At 46.9% G+C, this 23107-nt stretch overlaps 1 protein-coding gene across 5 annotated transcripts in view; it reads right to left on the bottom strand.

Annotated features, from left to right (window-relative positions):
- Positions 1–262: 262 nt before the first annotated feature.
- Positions 263–23107, bottom strand: part of GPLD1 (glycosylphosphatidylinositol specific phospholipase D1) — a 61322-nt gene continuing 38477 nt past the window's right edge. For 3 of the 5 annotated variants that reach the window (XM_038584272.1, XM_038584271.1, XM_038584273.1), the window contains 15 exons: positions 22387–22452; positions 20275–20395; positions 17774–17910; positions 16090–16276; positions 14424–14534; positions 13035–13109; positions 12781–12937; positions 12137–12278; positions 11266–11371; positions 11087–11180; positions 5180–5356; positions 4639–4799; positions 3328–3354; positions 3160–3210; positions 263–721 (listed from right to left, as the gene is read on the bottom strand). In XM_038584272.1, coding sequence (XP_038440200.1) covers positions 635–721; positions 3160–3210; positions 3328–3354; positions 4639–4799; positions 5180–5356; positions 11087–11180; positions 11266–11371; positions 12137–12278; positions 12781–12937; positions 13035–13109; positions 14424–14534; positions 16090–16276; positions 17774–17910; positions 20275–20395; positions 22387–22452 — 1699 coding nt within the window. In that variant the 3' untranslated portion in view covers positions 263–634. Of the gene's footprint in view, positions 722–3159; positions 3211–3327; positions 3355–3489; positions 3572–4638; positions 4800–5179; positions 5357–11086; positions 11181–11265; positions 11372–12136; positions 12279–12780; positions 12938–13034; positions 13110–14423; positions 14535–16089; positions 16277–17773; positions 17911–20274; positions 20396–22386; positions 22453–23107 lie in introns of those variants that run through there. The other 2 variants (XR_005384402.1, XR_005384403.1) reach the window with 2 other exon arrangements.

Below are 23107 nucleotides of genomic sequence, written 5' to 3' on the forward strand. Positions count from 1 at the left end.
AATGGCCTTGGCAGGGCTTGTATCAACCCAATGCAACAACGGCTTCCCTTGGGAGGACTCTCCCCTGGAGAGTCCTAGGTTCAACTGTTGGAACAGCCGCTTCTACAAAAGCCTTTGAGGGAACGAGGTGAGGTTTTAGTTTTGTATTTGTCTTTCACTATATAAATGCACTAGTCCTTCTAAGAAAGGACCAACTCGCTTACAGCAGATGAACCACCGTACTTGCCACTGCTATTTCTTTGCTCATTTTTTCCTTGTAAACTATGCTTTCTAGTTCACTTTTATTGGTTGGGGCACCATTTTTAAAAGGACATTTATTTTAGGAGAAATGGTGACAGAGGTTTTCCTAAAAGAACCACAGAGCCTTTCCAAGCATCAGAAAGACCCAGGTATTCATGTGGAAGAGGAAAGAGGTTGTACAACAGGTCCAAGCACAGGCAGTAAGTTGGGAATAAGCTTAAACACAAGGGAAGCAAGGAAGGAGAGACTGTATCATGTTCCCAGGGAGGCATGCATCCTCTTGCAGGATCTCCCAGGGCTCCCCTGATGTCCCGCTTCATCCACCAGAATGCTCACCCTGGAGCTGACTTGGCACGAGGGAGGGCACGCAGGGTTGGAAAACACGGTGAAGTCTTTAATCAAGGCCCAGGCTGTAGACGTGCAGGGCCCCAGAGAGCCGGGATCCCAGAGAACTCCTCCCAGCAGCAGCGACAACCTGATTCTGTAGAGGAGACACAACAGTGTTGTTCAGCTCCTGCTATTGTCCAGGTATCATGCTGGGCTCTGATGACACATGGAAACGTTGTTTAGATGCCACATTCTCAAATCTGTGAGTTCAGAAACCATAACCAAGCACATTCACTCCAGTCCCTTCACTGGAGCATAAAGAATAAAGGAAAATACATCCCTGCCTGTTTTTTCAGATGCCCTGCTGCTTCAAAGAGTTTACGAACCGTCTTTCAGAATCATCTTCAAAGCCTGCAGCACGTTGGTAACATTTTCACTGGAGGCATATCTACATACTTTGAGCTTGGATTTCATATCCTAAACCAAGGCTGGTCCGTGTCTAACTGACCAATGGCTGTTTTGCTCAGAGCAGGGCATGACCATGAAACCACTGAACCTCCTGGGAAAAGTTCTCACGGATTTCATTTTGAAAGCTACAAATGGAATCTAGGAATTTTTTTTGTTTTTTTGAATCCAGGATTAATGAGACTTCACCCTGTGCCCTTTTACCATACTGCCCTTTGTATCTTTTTTAAACCCCAGTGTCAAAAGGAAAAATAAAAAACTCGCCTCTGTTTTATTTATGGAATTAGTACTGTTTATAGATTTGCCCACAGTTTAGCTGTGAGCTGGGTCTCCTCTCCATTTCAGACCTTCCCTTCCTGCCATCTGTCTGGTCAGCTTCCTGATCCCCATGGCTCGCCTCCCTCTTCTCCACCAGCACAGGCTTCCACTGCCCTTGCCATCTGACTGCTTTTGGCTCTTGGTCGTCAGACACTGACCTGGATGTTCCTGGGGCCAGGGCACAGGCCTCAGTGTAACACTGCTTGGCTGGGGCCCGCGAGCTCAGGAAGGCAGCCCCGCGGAGGGTTTCAGAGAGGCACACTATGGTAGCACAGCGCAGGTGCGGGCCACGTCCTAATTCTAGCTTGTTGCTAACAATGTCATTACTTAAGGCTCAGTAAGAGGTCACGCTGATCACCCTCAGACTGTCCATTTTTCAATATAACTGAACTTGGTGCTTTGGTGCCCCAATCCCAGGTAGGTGTTGTAAAGGTGAAATAATTTGAGTGTTCACCCCAGTGAACTATAATTACGAAGGTGAACTTGCAGTGTTGTACAGAAAAGAATCAACTATAAATTACTTTTAGATGATCTGTAGCACTCAGTGTAATAAGTTGATAGATGAATAATTTTTGTATAATTTATGGGTTCTTGGTGTCTAACTTTTAGAAAATGAATTTAAGTGTAAGCCAAGCTTAGGATATATTCTGTAACCAGCCCCTTTGAGAATCCTCCCATAAACTTAATCCTTTTTTGGTTCTGAATAACCCTAAATTTTTGCTTATCAATTCAAGCAAGGGCCACTTGAGCCGTTGGCCACCAGAGGGCAGCTTCACCCAATTCCCAGAAGCTGGAGCCAGGTCCACCCCAGTTACTTCTGTTCAGGCTACTCTTTAGCCCTTAGTCCTAATTTGCATTTTATTTTGCTTCCCATAAATAAATGAAATTGTGTTTTTCCTCAAAGGCAGGGACTTTGTCTCCAAGCTCAGTGTTCTGTGCAATAATACACCCTAAAGGAAACGAATGGATGGATTCAGTGGTTTAGCTGAATATTTGAAGATAAAACCCTTTAACTGCTATATCCATTAAAATCCAAAATATGCATACCCTTTGATTTAGCAGTGTTCTAAGAATATTATTAGCAGGGGTATTTGCACAATTACATAAAAATAATAGCTGTGCAAGAACACTCACAATAGTAAGAACATTGGAAATCACTGAGTAAATGTCCATGAGAAAGTGAACCAAATAAAATATGATGCATCTAGACAGTACTCTGCAGTCATTAAAAAGAAGCAAAGAGCTCCACCTGTATTTGAGAAGAGGCACAATATACTATAGTGTGTGAACATAGTGACCAGAAAAAGAATATGTGCATGCAGGTTTGTTTGTCACTGGAGTCCTACAGAAACCCCAGGAGTCTGGAAGAAAATATTAACAGTATTTATGTTGTGAAGTTCCTCTGAAGGGCCCAGATCACACTTCATGGGACGGCAGTCTCTGAGGCTTCAGCCCGTCAGCCGCCGCCACAAGGACATTGGTGGGCCTGGCTGTGGTCCTAGGAAACTAATTTCAGGCCACTGAAATTCAAACTTCATAGAAATTTCATGGGTCATGTAATATCCTTTTTTTCCAGCCATTTAAACTGGAATCATTTTTTGTTCACAGGCTGTATAAAACTCGAGCTGGCCCACGGGCTGTGATATGCCAGTCCCTTCCCTTAGGGATGAAATTGGGAAAGCAATGGAACTGTGAGTGGCGGTTTCTTTTTTGTGTTCCTCTTTTTCCCCATAAATTGGAGCCATAAAATGAGATCAGCCCCACCCACAGCCTTAGCATATAAAGGTCAGGAATGCAGTCTTTGCTCACCTTGTCTCTCGACCTCACGGTGATCACAGAGCTCCCAAATCTTGAACTTGCCTGTAAAACAGTGTCTGTCAATGGTCTTTGGAAAACATACCAGATGTTACCAGTTTAAAATAAGAGAAACGGCACTTCTGTGGTTTTTCTTTCTTCATTCCTTCAGGAGGTACTTACCTCAGGAGAAACCAGTACGTACTGGGCCTAAAAGGAAAGGGTGAGAGGGGGACTGGTTACTGTGTGTTGGGGGGGTTAAACCAGGCATCCGACAGCCCATGCACACATCTCTACAGTCTAGAGGAGCCCTGAATTTGTGTGTGCCCCAGAAATTCTGCTTACAGGGAAATCGATGCACTCACTTCAGCGCTTACATAAACTGTGGCTTGTCCACAGATGAAATAGGAGGCAGCCAGGAGAGGTGCTGTAGAGGGAGGGACAGAAGCAAGCACAGACAGGTAATTGTCTTACCTTACCTGTATAGGCAAGTAAGATAATCATGTGACAGATCTGTGTACAATATGCTCACAGTTGTGAATATAGCCACAGTGTCATGATGGAGAGTGTGCTATAGAATCCTCGAATCCGCTCTTGCTGTGGGTTCCTGACCTTTGACCTCCAAGCACTGTGCCTTGGAGCACTGTCCTCCCAGTGTCTCCAGCTGGCTTGGTGCCAACTTACTAGCTTTGATGGGGGTTCCAGAAGGGGAGGAGTGAGAGCTCTGTCCAGTGCTAGCACCATGCTAGGCACAGAGTATATGCACAGTAAGTCGTAGCCCTTAAGGTCATAGAAAAAAATACCAGAAGTATATACATCAAAAGGTATATTTCTGCAATTCTAGGCAGATTTTTGAATTTTTTTAAAAATGTTTTTGCACTGTGTATTTTCTACAACTTTTACAATAAACTAATTTGGCAATTAAATCTTTTCTAAAAATAAAAATTGGTTGAGAGAGCGAGCATAAGCATGTGGCATAGGAGAGGGAGAGGGAGAAGCAGGCTTCCTGCTGAGCAGGAAACCGGATGCAGGGCTCCACCCCAGGACCATGACCTGAGCCAAAGGCAGATGCTTTTGGAGTCACTCAAGTGCCTATCAAATTTTTTTAAATAATGGGCATTTTACGTCCAGGGAACTTAAGGAAACCCACCTGAGAAAACGAATAAAAGCAGTGAAATAGGAAATAAAAAAGGGAGTATTTTAAAGAAATTGCAGTGGTCATGGCCTGTTTTTTTCTGCTGTGGACTCCTGACCAGGCAGTGGCAGGCTGTGACCAGAACCAGTGTAACACCACGTCCAACTAGACGTTAGCTACAGGAGTAAACGGTACAGGCCTGCAAGAATGCAGGGCCACTTGTGCCTACAAAAACGGGCACATGATTGTGTCCTGAGTGCAAGACCATTCAGTTAAAAACTCTAAGTTCTTTTAACAAGGGATCAGCAGGTGAGCTCATTTCCCAACATGGCATAGAATTTTGTATGGGAGCATGTTACCTTTTCTTCAGGACATGGAGCTGTCCATGATTTGCATTTGCCTGTCATGTCACCAAAGGTGATATGTTTGCCATTATAAACATAAACACGACCATCTTCTCCCCCCATCAGTCCAGAGGTGACATCTGTTATTCTCAGTGGGGCTCCCACAATGATTTCATCTGCAAACAATAGAAGTCAGAAGGAAGTCTCACAGTTCACGGTCAGCCTTTCCATTGTGCACTCTGGGTCCTCACCCAACCTGTCACAAGTCAGGTTAGTGCATCCTTCAAATAGACTGCCCTGATTTCATTCCCACATAGGAAAGGCTTTGTTTCCTAGTTTATTCTTCCAACCACGTATGTGGGTGGCTCTGGTGTTACCACCTTCAGGATGTATAGCTCACTCTTGGCTCTGGTCTTACCTGACCTAAAATAGATCTAAAGGCCCTGGGATCACTGAGCTGCCAATTATGAGGGCAGAGCCTAGATACTCCAATTAGGGGACCGTCTGTTGAACAAAGGGACTCCATTCTTGGCCTGAGGCCCTATTCCTTTCCCACCTAAGCCATCACCATCCAGGTCGCTCAGGTGCAGAACTCCACCAAATCGAGAGAAGCGGCGGTCCCCACTGAAGGTGGTGAGCAGAGCAGGCTGTGCGTTGAGGGTCAGTTCGTACATCCGAGTGGTCCCACCTTGGTGCAAGGTCATGGTCAGGAATGCCATTTTGGACACCTCATCTGAAAAGAACCAGGGCACCCCATCATCTGCCATTGCAGGAATGAAGAGAAGACATAAGGCACTGAATCCCACAGGACACGTGGTTGTAGCACCGACCAGCTCTGGGTGTCAGGAAGGTATAGCTGGCTTGGGCACAGAGACTCAAACGTGGGGCAAGTTCAGTGATACCCCATCAGACAGGCCTGACCCCTTCAGTAGTCACATAACCATCTTTACACTGCAACCTGCCAGTGTCAACACTCCTGACAGAGCTTCCCAGCAAGTCTACATTCTTCACAGCACCTTCCAGAATCTGAATGCTACTTGGGTTCTAGCAGTGTGAGCCTCTTCCCCCCGACACGCACCCCTTAAATGTGCTGCACATGCTGTGCCATCTCCCTGGAATAGACCCCGCCTCCCCACACCCACAGCAGGCTCAGTGCCAAGTGGGGGGGCCAGGACCTTGTCACTTGCTACGCATACTACGTTGTCTGGTTCAGCACAAGTGTTGGGTAAATATTTTTTTAAATGAAATGAATTTTGAACTGTTAAAGGTAGCAAGTCATTTGGAACACAGCCTTGATTTCAGAAATAAGGACCGTCTCAGAAAAACCTAATAGCATCTGCGGCTCGGGGGTGGGGTCTGGAGAGGCCAACCACAAGTCCGCCCCTGAGCCAGCCAAATGGGGCCAGTCCCAAGGCAGGGTCTCCTTTGTGTTGTGTGCAAAACTGACATTACTGATGTGACTGCTTTCTTGGGCAGCCTTCCCTTGTGCTTTTGTTTATAGCCAACTGCCCACTAGAAACGAGAGCTCAAAGGAGCCTGCAATCCCAATCAGAAATAATGGGGAGGGAAGGAAAGAAGAACAGCACTTCAGAAAGCTCGGCTGTCTGGGATTCTTGAACACAAGAGTGGGCAACCTGACCGAAAACAACTTTCCCAAGAGAACAGTCTTTCACTAAAGTATGATTGCTCATCATATTCAGGGTGAAAGTCCAAAGTCTGAAGAAATAGTGAAGGAAAAAATTCTCATTCCCTTCTCATGCTTCCTAAGGGACTTGAGCTCCCCAGAATATATAATGTAGAAATCCTGGGAGCTCCCTGCTTCTCGCTCCGCCTGCCTGCTGGAGGGGCCCAGAGTGCTGCTGTTTTGTGTGTGGGTGTACACGTGGACCACAGCTAGTCTGCCTTCTGCATGCAGGGCTGAGTCCACATCGCTGCTGCTGCTGCTGGGCCCCAAGGCACGTGCATCTGCCATACAGACCCACTGTCTCAGGGAAGTCACCCCAAGGTCGCTATGCAGGCCCCATCCAGACTGGGTTCTCCAGGCTGGTTTTTAGAAGGTACATTCTTTTATATGAGGGCTTCATGGGTCTGCTGCTCAAATGGCTCCAAGTGCACAAGGGTGGGAGGAGGGGGAGGAGTTGTGATGATCACTTCCAAAACTCTTCATTTTTATCATAATCTATTAGAATGCATAATTTAGAATAATTTCATCACGTTTCTTTAAATTTTAAATTCTCCATATTTAAAAAATTTTAAAATAAATCAGTTACTGGGACGCCTGAGTGTCTCAGCGGTTGAGCGGTTGAGCGTCTACCTCTGGCTCAGGGCGGATCCCGGGGTCCAGGATCAAGTTCCACATGGGGCTCCTTGCAGGGAGCCTGCTTCTCTATGTGTCTGCCTCTCCGTCTCTCATGAATAAATAAATAAAATCTTAAAAGTCAGTTACCAAGTCACGAAGACATGGAGGAATCTTAATGCATAGTATGCATAATGCTTAAAGAAGCTTATCTGAAAAGGCTGCAGACTGGGGGGTTCCAACCGTATGCCATTCTAGAGACGGCAAGCTAGGGAGATGTAAAAAGATCACTGGCTGCCAGGGTCTAGGAGGGAGGGAGGGATGGATGAAGGGATGAGCACAGAGGATTTCAAGGCCAGCAAAACTGCTCTGTATATAATAATGTAATGGTGGATACAGGTCTTTCCACATTTGTCCAAACCCACGGAATGTTCAACACAAAAAGTGAATTTTAATGTTACATTCTATAGCCTTAGTTACAATGGTGTGTCAGTGTAGGTTCTTGAATTATACCAAATGCACCGTCTCTGGTGCAGAAGGTCCATAGCAGGGGAAGCAGTGTATGGGTGGAGGTAGGGGATCTACAGGAAACCTCTATACTTTCCACTCAATTTTGTTGTAAACCTAAAACTGCTCTTAAAAATAAGTCTATAAAAAAGGGATTCAGATACTTTAAATCTTTGGCCCTTCAAAACACCTCATTTCTGACAGATGATAACTAGACTTACGGGGATCATTTCATGATGTATAAAAATATTGAATCATGGTGACCTACACCTGAAACTGATACTTTTCAATAAAAAAATTTTAATATACCTCATTTCCCTGTTGAGGCAAATCAGGGCTTACCATACACATTTAAGACAAGAGAAAAAAACCCCAAGGTTATGCCTTAGTATTTCTCTCTAAAGTAATTCAACAGACCCTTGGTTTTTAAAAGGGTATGGGGGAGGTTTTCTTTACACCCACAAGTGTTTTTATGATTTCTCAAGTTCACTTACTGTGACAGCAGAAAACAGCTGGTGTAAAGCACAGATGCATCCCACTGGCTGGGCTCCCTCCCAAGCCACGGGGAAGGGGACACCACCTTGCGGCATGGCTTCACTTGTAACTGATAAACTATGGATCACGTTATTTTGTATCACTGACTTTAGGATTACCACAAAATAGTCAATACTTTGTCAAACTTGTGAATGCCAAGATTTTTTACATTATCATAATAAAAGGTGTGGAAAGTGCTCCCCAAAAAAGTATAAAGAAGTTCTATAGAATATGTTTCTTTGTGGAGCTTGATAACCATATATGTATTAAACAAAATGGAGATTGTTGGGGGTTATAAAATTGTATACATTTTATTTTTGATTTTGGCCATCTCTAACTTTTTGCTATTATAATTGACACTACGACAAATATCTTTCCCTGCAGTTCTGAATACTTTCTGAGAGCAGATTCTTAGAAGTGGTCCATAGAACTCCAAGGGAATGAGTATCTTTAATGCTCTTGCCATTTTGCCAAACATTCCAGAAAGGGCAGTATCATTTTACATCTCACCAGCTCTGTAGGAGTGCCCACCTCATCTCAACTTTGCCATTTTTGAGTATTATCATTTTCATACTGAAAATGCTTCATAGTTATTCATAAGTACCCGAAAAAATCCCCACTCAACATTTAAGTTGTTCATTCTGTGCAGTGGCCACATTCTGAACCAAAGACTGCTGAGCCAGAGACAGAGCCCAGGAGGAGAGGGATGGGTCTGAGAGAGTCAAGCTCCAGACCACTGCCCTCGGGGATCCCCCTGAAAGTACATGGATTGTTCAAAGTTAGATGAATCTGTACCATAGAGCCGAGATGCCCAGACTACACTGAAGCACTTTGGTGAGCTCACGAGGATACTGCGGATATTCTGACCTTTTGAAGGTGACACAGTGACATTGTCTGCCCCCCACATGAACTACCTGTTGGAGGCAGCTCATGGTTTTAACACTAGGTCCCTACAATTCTTTCAGTGACACATCTTTGCAAAACTAAACTAGGATTTTAGGGGTTGTTATAATAAAATGCAGGTACCATGTGGATTGAAAATGAAGATGGTAGTGTCCAATCTGATTCCAGGCTTGAGAAGTTGTGCAGTGCCCAAAGCAGCCAAGCTGTTAGGACACAGATTCAGCATATATGTCACAGCCACATGGGGCCCCATGCTCAGCTTAATGCACTCCCATCACCAGCTTGAAATCCTGATTAATTTTGCAACAAGTGCTCTGCCTTTTATACCAAATTATGTGGGTAAAATACAAGTAAAAAACAGGAAAATTAATGAAGGGCTAATTTGTATATAATACAGATATGTAAACTAACCTTTTTATATTTTATACAGTATTTTGTAACAGGAAAATCCTAAGATGGTAGGAACATTAAAACAAAGTCTGAAAAAAAAAAAAAAAAAAAACAAAACAAAAAAAAACAAAGTCTGGAAAGCTCTAATCACAGCACTCCAGTAGGAGCAGAAGTGAAGCAAATAAAATCACTTGTAGGTGTTGCAAGAGTTTGGAAATCACCACCTAATCTCTGTGAAAGGGTGGGAAAACCTCAATTACTCCAAATGTAAGTCAGCAAGTTTCCGGTGTTACAGTGCTTGTTACAGTGCTTCCCGTGTTTTTCATGCAATGAAAAAATTTAGCCATTCTTGGGTGGCTGCCTGGCTCAATCCATAGAGCATGAACCTCTTGATCTAAGGCTCATGAGTTCAAACCCCCTGTTGGACATGGAGCGTAGTTTAAAAAAAAGAAAAGGAATGAAAGAGAAAAAAAATCTAGCTATTCATTTCCCAGTCCACTCTGCTTTTTTTTTAAGTGATTTTTAAAAATTTTATCTATTTACTCATGAGAGACACAGAGAGAGAGGCAGAGACAACAGGCAGAGGGACAAGCAGGCTCCATGCAGGGAGCCTGTCATGGGACTCGATCCCAGGTCTCCAGGATCACGCCCTGGGCTGAAGGCAGCACTAAACCGCTGGGCCACCCAGGCTGCCCCCACTCTGCTTCTTTACTCTAATGTGTGAAACAACAATCTCCCTGAAAGATAGTTTGACAATATGTAAGAAGAGCCTTACTATTAGACGTCTAGTCCCAGAATTCCACCTCTAGGAATCTGTTTTTAAAAACAGATCCAGAAAGGCAGGGTTTTCTGTACATGGATGTTTGATAGGTAAGACCTTAACAGTAGTGAAAACTTGAGAACATCCTAAATTTCCAGCAATAGGATAATATTAGTAAATTTGGGCATAAGCACATGGAAACAAATGTGATGAGTATCGAAAACCATATTCTAGAAGAATCTTAGTAACATGAGGACACACTTGGAATATAAAATTTTAAAACTAGGTGTGAAAATTTACATGTATATATTATGTATATTTTTATATTTTATGTATTTTATATACATATATATAGTATGAGCTTAAGTTTTTAAATATCTGGATAAAGGGTGATTTCTAAACATTTCTTTGTATTTTCATAAATTTATACAATAAACATGATTCACTCTGATCATCTTGGAGGGAATAGGTTTTGTTGTTTTGTTTTTAAGATTTTATGTATTTATTGAGAGAGTAAGAGCACAAGCAGAGGGAGAGGCAGAGGGAGAAGCAGACTCCCCGCTGTGCAGGGAGCCCAAGGATCCCAGGAACCTGGAATTGGACCTGAAAGCAGATGCTCGACCAACTGAGCCACCCAGGTGCCTGAAGGGAGTAGGTTTCTGTTGGCTTTTTAAAACTCTTTCCCATAAAGTAAATACAATAATGGTTTATTAACATAGGTCCTCAGAGCAGACCTAGTCCTGGTGAACTGATTTATAGAATTTTCTGAATTTCCCTCTAGCTCCAAGCTCAGTGGGACAGGAGCTTTAAAAACATACTAGGTTACTTTCATGCAGGATTTTCACAAACCCTTGAGGTGGATACTATAATCTGTATTTTGCAGATGGTGATACTAATTAATGTTCATGGAAGTTAAGTAATTTCCCTAAGGTTAGCTGCATGCTATTAATGAGAAAAGGGAATATTCAGAATCAGGTGTGTCTGGCTCTAGATTTCACAACTTTTCCCCAATAGGACATAGTCAAGGAGCCACTTGACTAAAAAGCAGTCGAGCTTCATGGCACATGACCTACCATGAGTCGGGGCTCCAACGAGCAGCACTTGTTTCCGGGTCCCGTTCACCATCACATGGCCACTGGACAGGGAAGCTCCCAGCTTCCCCATCGTCTGTGAAATGCAATGAATCAATACCTCACAGCTCCGAAAACCCTCCATGGTGTTTGCTCTGCTGGGGAGGGAGCAGCAGCCATACCTTGTCTCCAGAAATGGTAAACCAGCTTCGGCGATTTGGGGGAAAATAGCCATATACCCGTCCAAGGCTCTGTTTCTCATCCTGAGCACGGAACAGATGGCCCAGACTGGAAGGAAGTATACACAACTGAGCTGCTGGGGCGAAGGATTAAGAGCTGGCCGAGTATTCAGGTCCAGGCGAAGGCAACCCTCCTCGTCCTCTCCCCTCCCCCCCTCCCTGTGATCCCTGGCACGTGAGCGGGGTGGCTTGCAGAGTGAATTCGCAGTATGAAGACTCTCCAGATACGAGGCTCACTGACCTGCCTCCCCACTGAGAGCAGATAGTGGGATGCCTACTCACGGGCTGAATTGTATTCCTCCAAAATCTACATGTTGGAACCCTAACCCCAGAACCTCAGAATATGTATATTTGGAGATAGGGTCTTCAAAGAGGTGGGGCCCTAATCCAATAGGACTGGTGTCCTTATAGAACCAGAAGAACACCAGGGATAGCGGCATACACAGAAGAGGCCATGTGTGGGCACAGGAAGAAGGTGGCGGCCTGCAAGCCGAGGAGAGAGGTCTCAAATCGACTGCCAGTACCTTGACCTTGGATTTCTGGTCTCCGGAACTGGGAGAAAGTTAATTCCTATGGCTTACGCTAGCTGGGCTGTGGGACTTTGTCACAGCAGCCCCAGCAAACTCTTGCACCTTTCTATCTCATTTTTAAACGTCTAAGGAGGAGCATTTGCAGCCTTACCCCAGAGCTGTAGCTCTTCCCTGCAGGGTTAGAACTCGGCCCCTCAGTGCGTCCCAACCCCTCACGGGCTCCCACAGCTGCGGGCATCTGCTCCTTGTGCCCACTGGTTCCTGGGCCCCATAGGGGCACTCACCTGCTGGAGTTCTTCCAGGTTGGGCTCCCCACCAACAGCAAAGTTCTGTTGTGCACGCTGACCCCGTGGAGGGAGTAGCCTAGCCAGGAGAAGTCCTCCTCACCGCGCACCATCCAGGGGGCCGCCTCCACGTTCAGCTTTTCTATGCAAGACAAACGAATGCCTTTTACCTTACGTGGGAGGCTGCTGGAGGGGGGGTGGGCTGACCTACACACCCCAAGCTGTTCCAGGGCCCCAGTGTCAGAAATGGGTCCCACACCTCATATGAGAAGTAAATTGCTAGAGCTCAGGTCAGCAGAGTGAACCTGCAATGCAATATAAACAGCCCCCAGTGGGCGGTTTGGAACATCACCGGATGCCTCCTGGGATCCTGTGCTTACAGGGAAAGCCTGTGCCAACAACCTATGGGCCCCCTTGGGTTCTGGACCAAGAAGTTGGACCCCTTTTTGTATATCCAGTGACTCCAGATCATTTGGATGAGTATTTTATCTAGATACAAGAGATACGAGATACTCTTATCTGCAAGAGTAAGAGCTCTTAGAAACTTTAAGTGAAATTGATAATGGAATGTGGAAGAAAGGACGCAAGCCCATAGGCATGAGGATGGACTAGAGGTCCCCGCCCATCCCTCCTGCAAGCACTACCTTGGTTGCTCCAGCTGGGGGCAGAATAAAACGCAGCCACCATTCCCTTCTGTTTCCCTCCACCTGGTGCGAAAGGGGAGCCCATCACCAGATCGGGCTCTCCATCTTCATTCACATCTGCGGCCAAGAGTGTCCAGCCCAAGTTACAGTAGGTGTCCTTTAGGGGAAACCGGGAGACCACGTCTTGGTCAGAGGCTGTTGGCAGGATGGGGCAAGGTGTGGCCTGCCAGCCCTGGCTCAGATGGTAACTGTACCTGGCAGGAGATGGTGACGTTGGGGCAAGCAGCCATTCCTCCTTGTTTGGAGCCGAAGTAGACGTACACCGCACCCTGGGCAAAAGGCAAGCCACAGGGTGGTCAGAAGGCCTGGGTGGCAACCCAAGAACCTCAACCACAGGATAGATGGGTGACGATGACATAAATCACCCAAGTCCCTACTGTCAGAAGCTCAGTGACAGTCAGAAACCGGGCCTGTGTGTTTGCTGCTGGGCTTAACAGGGTTTTTCAGTCTGTCACTTCCATCAGACTGTTGGAGACCCCAATGCTGAAACAGTCACTCTTACCCTTGCCCACCGTGCACACTTGTTCAGTGTGCTGGACAACTGGCCCGCCTGCCTTCCTTTGTGAGCCCAGCTTTGTTTCTGACGCCTCCATGAGGCCCTCCCTGACCCAGCCCGTGACTCCTCCAAACACGACTGGTCGTGTGGCCAGCGTCCATTTGCCTTGAGACACACGCCATCATTTGTGGTCACAAACCAGTTCCTAGCTTATTGCTTGCTGGTCTCCCTCCTCACTCATTATAGAAGCATCTATGTTCCACCACGAGCCAAGGGCAGGGAAGACCGTGATAAATGAGACCACACTCTATCCTCCCGAAAAGCTGGCCAATGGGCAATGACACCGTGGCGTGGAAGGTACAAGAGTAGAAGCAAAGGATGTGGAGTAGGACAGCAAGGTGTGGCTGGATGACAGCTCCTGCATAGGTGCCATATCAGGACCTTCCAGGTGGAGGGAACTGTCTGACCCATATCCTCAAGTGAGGGGGCCTGTGAGACTGAAGATGACAAACGGCTCACAGTGTAGAAGCAGAGAATGAGGAGGTAGGGAAGCTGAGCTCATGGCAGGTAGACAGTGATGAAGGGCCTTTGCCCTTTGGGGTCACATAGGGCAAAGAAGCTGGTGCCCAGCCGTGTACGGGGCCCACATAGACGAGAGCTTCCATTCCAGGACCCAGGATCTCCGTGAGAAACCAGGGGTTGGTGAGTTCTGTGCATGAGAGAGAGGGTCTGGGGAGGTTACCACTCTGCTGTGATGACGGGGCGGGGGGGGGGGGGGGGGGGGGGGGCTGGAGTAGCTGGAATTTCCATCCCCCTAATTAGCATTCAGCATCTTGGTGGAGAGGGGGGAGTAAAATTTCTGGTGGAATTAGGAAAACGGGGAGGTCAAACAAAGGCCAGGGAGGCAGGAAGTAGGCACCGCCAGGTAACCCAAGGTCACATCAAGGACCCTAGCCGGGGGGCCTGAGACCATCTTCCTACAGATGCTGGCTCGGCCCAGGTGGCTGTCTGCTTTCTACAGAGGCTGCACCCTGCCCCGCCTCCCCCTCCCTGAGGTCCCCACTCCCCCCACCGGCTGCAGCCTTACCGTGTAGGTGAGCTGCTCAGAGCCCACTGAGGGCGCTCCCACGGCCAGGTCAGGCACGCCGTCCTGGTTGAAGTCCAACACAGCCACAGCCGAGCCAAACCGACCTGAGGACTGAAGAGGCACATGTGACCCACCCCTGGCTGAGCCACAGCCTTCGGATGAGCACGCGATCCCCTGGGAGTACAGAGACCTGGACACCCGACCTGGAAGCCCAGGCCAAGGGACAAATCTGCTGCAACTGTGATAGACCTGCCACCCGCCCATGGGAGGGCTCTGCCCCAAGGACCTTCTTGGCCTGTCAGCTTTGGGGGGAAGACGAGGTGCCAGAGAGAAACGGGTCCGTTTCCACAAGGTCTAGGGTTTTAGAAAATGGTCTAGTGTCCACTGTGCCCTGCAATAAGGGCCAGGCTCCCTTTGGAAAGGAACCAAAATAATAACCGCACACACCAGCAATGATAGCTAACATCTGATCAGCACTCAGGGGGTTCTAGAGCCACCCTGTCCAGCGCGGTGGCCCCTGGCGACACGTGGCTCCTATAGTTACAGTCGCGTTAAATAAACTAGAAAGTCAGCCCCTCAGCGCCACTAGGTGCCTGGCAAATGCGCAGAAGCCAGGGCACTTAGTGGCTTTCCTCTCGGGCGGCACCGCTACAGAACACCTCTGTCGGCACGGAAAGTTCTGCTGGACGGCACTGCCAGGGACGCCGCTCTGAGCACCTGACACGCAGGAGGGCAGCTGCTTTTATTGTCTCCACGTGCACGGTTTACAAGCGGAAAACCCGGTCCCATCGGGGACCATTTCCTTCCAAGATGGATTTTCTCCATCTCGCATCTCCCACTCTCTAGAATCAGCCCAGACCGAAAAGCAACACTTGGTTCCCCTACTGTTTCACAACACATAGAACAAGGAGCGCTCTTGCACAAGGGGAGGTTTGCCACGTACGTGGGGCCCAGAACCTGTATCAATTACTGATTGGCCAATCGTGCTGCGCCTGCAAACAATGGCATCTGTGAAGATGCCTTCGTACAGGGCAGGAAACTCGATAAACCAGAAAGGATTGCTCCAGGACACAGAGCAAGCACTTCAGGGCAGCCGGTGACAGCGCCTGCCAGCTGCAGGCGACCCGTGCCTTCCCCACCGGGGGCACCATCAGGCCCTCCTGCGAGTACCCCCTCATCCCTCCACAAGCACTGAATCCTTGAGCAAACACTTGAGATGGCTCCTCCTAATCCTTCATCCTTGCAGCCGGGGACACAGGGACAGGGAAACCGGGTAAGCAGCGTGTGGGAACTCCGTACAGCTTTCCTGTGAAACACATTCTTACTAAACAAAAATTTACATATAAAAAGAGGGAAGCTTAAAAGAGGGGGGGGGACCGTTTTGTAATATCAAGAAATCACACCCCGACTGGCTAATCAAAGCAGCTCCAAGTAAATGGCAGGTGTGCTTTTGGCAGGTATCTGACTAACCGTTCAGGTAACGACAGGATGAGATAAATGGACTGAACAGGTTTTTCAAAATGAGAAGAGTTACAGGGACGTAGGCCGCCAGCTGTTTGCCGCTCTCGTCATCCCTGTCACTGGCTATTCACTTGGAGAATCCGCCACGGACGATGCGCAGCAGCTTACAGACTCTAAAAGGGAAAATCAGGGACAGGTGCCTCACCTGGAAGCCCTCCAGGATCACGTGGGCCTCCTTGTCCAGATCCAGGTCGATGGGGGGCAGGCCCAGGTCATTGCCGTAGAGGAGGTATATGCGCCCAACTTGGACGTGGCCGGGGCGGCTGTAGCCCGGGGCGCCCACCACCAGGTCGCCGTACCCGTCCTGGTTGAGGTCAGCCGAGGCCATTGCCCTGCAGGGGAGAAGAGAGGACCCCCCCCCCCCCACTGCTCTCTTATATCTGCTGAGCGCTCCGGGTGAGACAGTCTCCTGCTTCTTTCCTCCCCAGAACCCAACCCTCCAACTGCCCCCTGTAAATGTTTTTGCCCTGCCTGACAGCGGAGAATCTCTCTTCTGAGGTTGTGTCGTTTGTGTGACTCAGTCTTGCTCTCCAAGAAGCACAGCACTGGAGACGCGAAGGCCTCTGGGTATTTCTGAACCTTAGGACCCAAGTGTAAAGCATCTTCACAAAGCACCGCGTCTGGTATGCAGAACCCGGAGCGGCTAAGCGCGATTCCGGGCTCCCCGAGAACACAGAGGAAAGCTGCACCCGGCCCACGGCAGGGGCTGCTTCCGAGTGACCAGGTAACAAACAACTGAATGGGGCCTGAGACAAGCATGTGCTAAGTGTGTCCTGTTCTTTCTACCATAACTGCATAAGGTACCTCGTACTGTGAAGAAATTGAATGTTCAACGTCTTTCATAGATGAGTCTTTCTAAATGAGTCTATGGCCTACCAGTTATAGAGCAAAGGCTCAATTATCTGTTGGAGCAGCCAGAAGGACCAGAAATCACTTATTTCCTCTAGTTCTTATGGCCACATAAAGGCTCAATGGCAGAACAGAGGAAAAAGAGAAAAGAAGTCTCTGAAGGGGTTGATGCCAGGTGAGAGGGCCCTGGGGCCAGTCCCTGCACTCCTGGGGCTGGATGCCCAGGACGGACCTCTGTAGCACCCCTGGGGCCAGCAGGCCCCCCAGGAGGCCTTCTTTGGCTCTTTCAGGAAGGCAGCCAAGAAGAGCCATTATGCACAAGTGAACCACCAATAAACACAACATTCACCTCCTGCACCTGTGCTGGGGCTGAACGCGTCAGTGACCCAAGACAGAAGGGCTGTCAGCAAATTGTTCCAAGGGAAACAGTGTCATTTGGATTTAAGAAATGTGGTTGAAAAAAACTTCCCCCCCACAAAACCCCCAGGAAACAGTCCCCTTTCTATCCTTGGGCTTGGTTTTGGTTATTAAAATCAGAGGAATCCCCAACATTCTATTTATAAAATTACAGTGGTGTACTCGACTTTAGTCATAGGAAAGGGATGATGTTCCACTCACTGTAAGAGCTCTGTTTATACGCTTCTAGTATCATTAGATTCCCAAAAGTCTGTAACATTAGGTCTTTAAGAACATCAAAGCTTTATAATTGTTCTACAACACCTCATCTTTGTAATTATTCAGTAAAGTGAAAGCTCCTTGTATTTTTTTTTTTGCTCCTTGTATTTAAACACATTATGACCAATTTTGAGGAGATAGTTTCATCTTTACAATAACTTGACCACTAAATTAATGTTTTTGTTGATGATGAATTGATTGGAATACAAGGAGCCAAGAGGTGCCGTCTCTATACCGTCTATTGAATGACTGAGTGGACTTCATACTGAAGGCAGCTGTTGGGTGTAGGAGAAATTGATACTTACCAACCAAGTCTTGCATAGGGAAAAGACAGGTAATAAGAGGCCAAAGGGTTGGAGACATGTTTCCATGACTGCTGAGAGCCTGTAAACATTGTCCGTATGTTCCTTTCCAAAGCCTGGTACATAAAAGTCAGGGAATCCTGGAAAAACAAAAATCATTGTAGGCAGATAAAAACACATGGCAAAATCAACAAAACTATTATTTCCTGTCAAAAGTATGAGACTTTCTAAAGGAAAATCATGTTGACAAGTGCTCAAGAATAAAGCATTGGTTCCTATCAATAAGTAAGATCACTTGGGATGAGCAATGAGGGCAGGGAAATCACAGTCCCCAGTAAGCACCAAGGGGGGCAGATACAGCCCTAGAGTTCACACCAGCATGGCAAGAAAGAGTCAGCTAGGCCTTAACCTGAACCAATGTCGAGAGAGTCTGAACGTAACAAGATAAATGTAATGGATTAAACACCTTAAAAGTTTATTCAACCTAGATCTATGACTCTATTTGTGTTTATGGGTGTGTGTATGTATTTTCCCCCAAATGAACTGGAACAAAACCAGGATGCTAAAAATAGCCTCCAAAATCAAAATGGAGGGGCTGCTGTATTTGCTTCCAGCATGAGAGTTCATCTGCAAAGCCTGGAACGAGGGGATGGTGAGCCCCCAACCTGGGATGCTAACATGCCCCGAAGAACCTGGCCCCATACTAGATGCCTCCATGTCCAAGGGATACAACTCTAAATCCACCCAAGGGCCACAGGAGACCACACAGGAACTCCAGCGGCTGCCTGCAGCGGAATCAGCTCAGAACGGTAGGCTCCCTGCAGTGCTCGGGCTCCAGGGAAGAGCAGGCGAAGGGCCCTGCAGGAAGGGGCTGTGCCTTTTCCCCTCTCGCCCCTCTGGAAGGCAGGCTGCCCATGGATGCTCATCCAAACGTCCAGCTCCACCTTGCTTGTTCATCCAGGGAGCACCTAGTCAGCTCCTAGAGGGGTGCCAGGCACCAGGACCAGTTGTGGGAATAGAAAGCCCCTCCCCTCTAGGACTCACCCTTTTGTAAAGGAAACAGATCCAAGAAACTATAGGACAAAATGGTAAGTCTGTGATAGAGGGTCCCATGACATAATGCACGGAGCCCACGCAAAGTGAAATCACAGAGCCCCTGGTTCAAAAGTTATTACGAATTTTTTTAAAGATTTTATTCATTTGGGAGAAAGCACATTCGAAAACGGAGGGAGAAAGGGTCTGAAGCAGACTCACTGAGCAGGGAGCCCAACTCGGGGCTTGATCCCACAAAAGCCAGACCATGACCTGAGCCCAAACCAAGAGTCAGAGGCTCAATGGACTGAGGCACCCAGCACCCCTAAGTTATTAAGCATTGTAAGGCAGTGAGAGCAGAGCACTAACCCAAGTGTGGGGCCCTTCTCAGGGCATCCATGGCCCCCCCTGGGTGATAGCACAGGTTGCACACCCACAACGCAGGCCTGCCCAGGCCCAGGCCCAGGCCCAGCTCCCACAGGCACCAGTTACACAATGTCTTTATGAACCCACTTCTGGATGTTAAGAGCCCTTCACAATCCAACACCTGCTTCCCTTCCCAATCCTCTCCTAACACCTTGTATCCCTTGTCTTGTTTTCCAGGCAAACTCTTATCTCCAAATATCCCCAAACATTCCCAAGAAATATATTCTCACTGTTGAAATACTATCTGCTAGTCAAGACCTAACCCAAAGACCACCTTTGCCATGAAGCCTTCTCTGATTCACAGTGGAGATATAAGTTTTATCTTAAAAAGTATTCCCCACCCACATGTTTCTTGTTGCATTCTACTTACGTATGATTATTTATTGATCACCCCAGTTAGACAAATTTTCTAAAGATGAGAGTCCCTTTCCCTGTCATCTTATACTCCCTAGTCAAGTGTCTGACACTTAAAAGGTGATCTCCCTTTTAAGGAGATTTATACAGAGGATTTAAGGATTTCATACACAGTGAACCCCTGCCAGGGGCTCTATGCAGTGAGCCTACAATACTGCGGACACAGTTTTCCCAAGGATGAAGCAGGACTGGCCTGGGTGCCAGGGCCACCTCAGGCTTCACTGGACTTGCCAAAGGCCACGGAGATCCAGACCCACACCCCAGAACATCTCTGGAAAAAAACAGATTTGGAGGCCAAAGATATTTATGACCTGGCACATGGGCAGGTGACTCTCAGCGAGGGATTAAACACCAGTGAGTCCACAGGACAACATCGCGGGGGCAGCAGGTTCCTCTTCCCCAACCCAAGCAAAATTTCTATTTATTTATTTTTTTTTTAATTTTTTTTATTTATTTATGATAGTCACAGAGAGAGAGAGAGAGGCAGAGACACAGGCAGAGGGAGAAGCAGGCTCCATGCACCAGGAGCCCCACGTGGGATTCGATCCCGGGTCTCCAGGATCGCGCCCTGGGCCAAAGGCAGGCGCCAAACCACTGCGCCACCCAGGGATCCCCCAAGCAAAATTTCTTACCGAGGTCCAGGAGTCCACACTAAAGGACACACCTCTTTGGGTATATTTTATATTTTTCCCAACATCTTTAGTTAGGTATGCAGTCAAGTTCATATGGAAATCATTTTTCTGTACTCTAGAGCTGTGAGAAAGGGAGAACAAACAAAATGAGTGAACGACAGGCCCCTGAATAACGGCGTTGAAGAATATACCAAGTTGATCACAGGTTGGAGACCATAAAGTTCTAATATCTGGAAGCTGAAGGAGAAAAACCTTCATCGGACATTCCACAGAATTTTAGTGAACATGTTTCCAAGGCTTAAAAGCCTGTCCTTATCAAAAATACTTCCCAGAGTCTCAAAGTCCTATAGCATAAAAGGTGTGAATTTCTTCCAGATTATTAAAAATTATCAAAGGTGTTTTAGTATTTCACACACGTGGTCAAGAAACAGTCTGTAGCTATTTGGGACACTGTGTGTGGGCACACGGATTTATCTTCAAAGACATGCGAGAATGAATCATACAATGAAAGTATATTTTCAAATTCTTGCATTCTAAAGAGACTACAAGCCTGATGCCTAGAGGAGCCACACAGGCTTCAGAAGTGATGGAAATGGAACCCTACAGAACAGGAATGGACAAAGGGGCCCATGTAAACTGCCGTCAGTATAGGGACTCTGACGATCTAGACACTGCGCGCCCCATCTAAAGGCATAGAAAGAAAAGAAAAGAAGAAAAGAAAAGAAAAGAAAAGAAAAGAAAAGAAAAGAAAAGAAAAGAAAAGAAAAGAAAAGAAAAGAAAAGAAAAAAGAAAAAAAAAGAAAAGAAAAGAAAAGAAAAGAAAAGAAAAGAAAAGAAAAGAAAAGAAAAGAAAAGAGGGAGGGAGGGAAGGGAAGAAGGAGAGAAAAAGAGAGAGAAAGAAAGAGAAAAAGAAACGGAGGGAAAGGAAGAAAGAAAGAGAAAGATTTGGGATTTATAGAGAAACAGATGTTCAAATTCCATCTGCCATTTACAGCCATGTGATTTTAAACAAGTTGAAAGAAAGCAAAGCAAAACAAAAAGACAATTTAAATAAATCAGACTGCAGGGGTTTACCTGAATCTTCCTGTTCCTCCACGCTCCAAGCTCCATGCTCCCTCTTAGGACCCTTTACTGCTCTGCCCTGTTTGAGTATCTAACCTTTGCTCACACAAACTATCTCAGTTGAAACACTACTTCTTCACCAAGAGCCCTCATATGACAGGATTGGGATGCTCTGGGGTGCATCCCTTTCCCTCCTAACACTTGAGAGTAGTTATGGGTTCGGTTCTGGGTCCATGCGCCTGCCAAATGCACGCCCCAGGAGAACAGAAACACTCTCTGTCCCACGCATAGTGAGGCCTTAGCACCCAAACCCGCTCCTGGCAGCTAGGGATGAGGAAATATTGCTTTATTAATGTTTATAATATTAACACAGCTTTTAAGTGCATGTGGTTGGGAATACATACCACCTCTCAGAATACAAATCAAGACCACTGGCCTTCTTCCTCAGCAACTCCCTGGAAATCTCACCCTGTCTCATCCATAAATGACTTTCTCAGGGTGAAATCTGGGAAAAGGTTATGAGTGATAATAAGGAAAGTAAGAATATTATTAACTGCCATTTTTATTGTTTATTGAACAACTTAACTGATATGACCTAGTTGCATTAAACTTAACTTTACCTCCATTCTTGCACACCACCCAGACCATGATTTTGGGAATACGCACATGTGATTTTTCTATTTTGTCAAAGGAGGAAGCTATACCTCAAAAAAAAAAAAAAAAAATTAAGTGATTGAAAATCACATGGCTGTAAATGGCAGAACTGGAATTTGAACCTCCGTCTATACATCCCATGCCTTCAGTGTCTACTGAGCATCTCTCTGGGCAAGATTTTTTTTTTAATATTTTATTAATTTATGGGGAGGGTGCTGGAGGAGCAGAAGGAGGAGAGAGAGGCAGACCACACTGAGTATAGGGCCCAACACGAGACTCGACCTCAGGACCTCGAGATCATGACCTGAGCCAAAACCACAAGTCAGAAGCTTCACTGACTGAGGCACCCCAGGCACCCCAAGATCATCTCTATGAATATTTTTGGAATCCACTTACCCCTGGGTGCTTGTTTTTTGGCCGCCACATGCAATGAACAGAGGGTTCTCGGGCAGGTTGCAGTCACTGGAATCAAATAGTCAAAGGAATCAGGCATGTACCCACCTCCCTTTCAAGCATGAATGTTACTGACAATAGGTGGTGCACTTCACACCGCCTCCTGCAGAGGGGTGCAGGGTGTTCATCAAGGAACCTGACACAACTCGGAAGAAAACATGGTCCTACTTGACAGGGCAGGTGAGTTGAGTGCAGGCAGCACTACGGTAACACAGCCCCACGCTCCAGTCACCCCGACTCACAACCCGCCCCCCCCGTCCCACTCCACCTGCTGAGCGACCCCACACTAACACGAACTGTCCAAGAGTTCAAGATGGAAAAAAAAAGACTCCCAACTGCACCCCCTCTCTGCCAATGATGCCCATTTCTGCTCCAATAGGTCTTACTTTCTCAATCTCATTTCTTTAAAAACAAAGATCTGTAAACAGACAAGGCCACCGAGAGAATGGAAGAAGTGAATTTTCCTTGGACTCTGAAAGGAAGCGCTCAGTGCGGGGTGCAGAGTATGACATTAGAAGAGTCTGCTCTGGGGGAAGATCTGATGGGGTCAGTAGGGGACTTCCCTACAGGCCAGGAGTCAGAAAACAAGATGGGGAGAAGCTGAAGGCAAACTTCTATCAAAATCTTTCTGAGGGCCAGCTTTAAGCTTAGGAAAAGATTCCTC

Source organism: Canis lupus, chromosome 35 (assembly GCF_011100685.1).
Source record: "Canis lupus familiaris isolate Mischka breed German Shepherd chromosome 35, alternate assembly UU_Cfam_GSD_1.0, whole genome shotgun sequence".
Classification (NCBI taxonomy): Eukaryota; Metazoa; Chordata; class Mammalia; order Carnivora; family Canidae; genus Canis; species Canis lupus.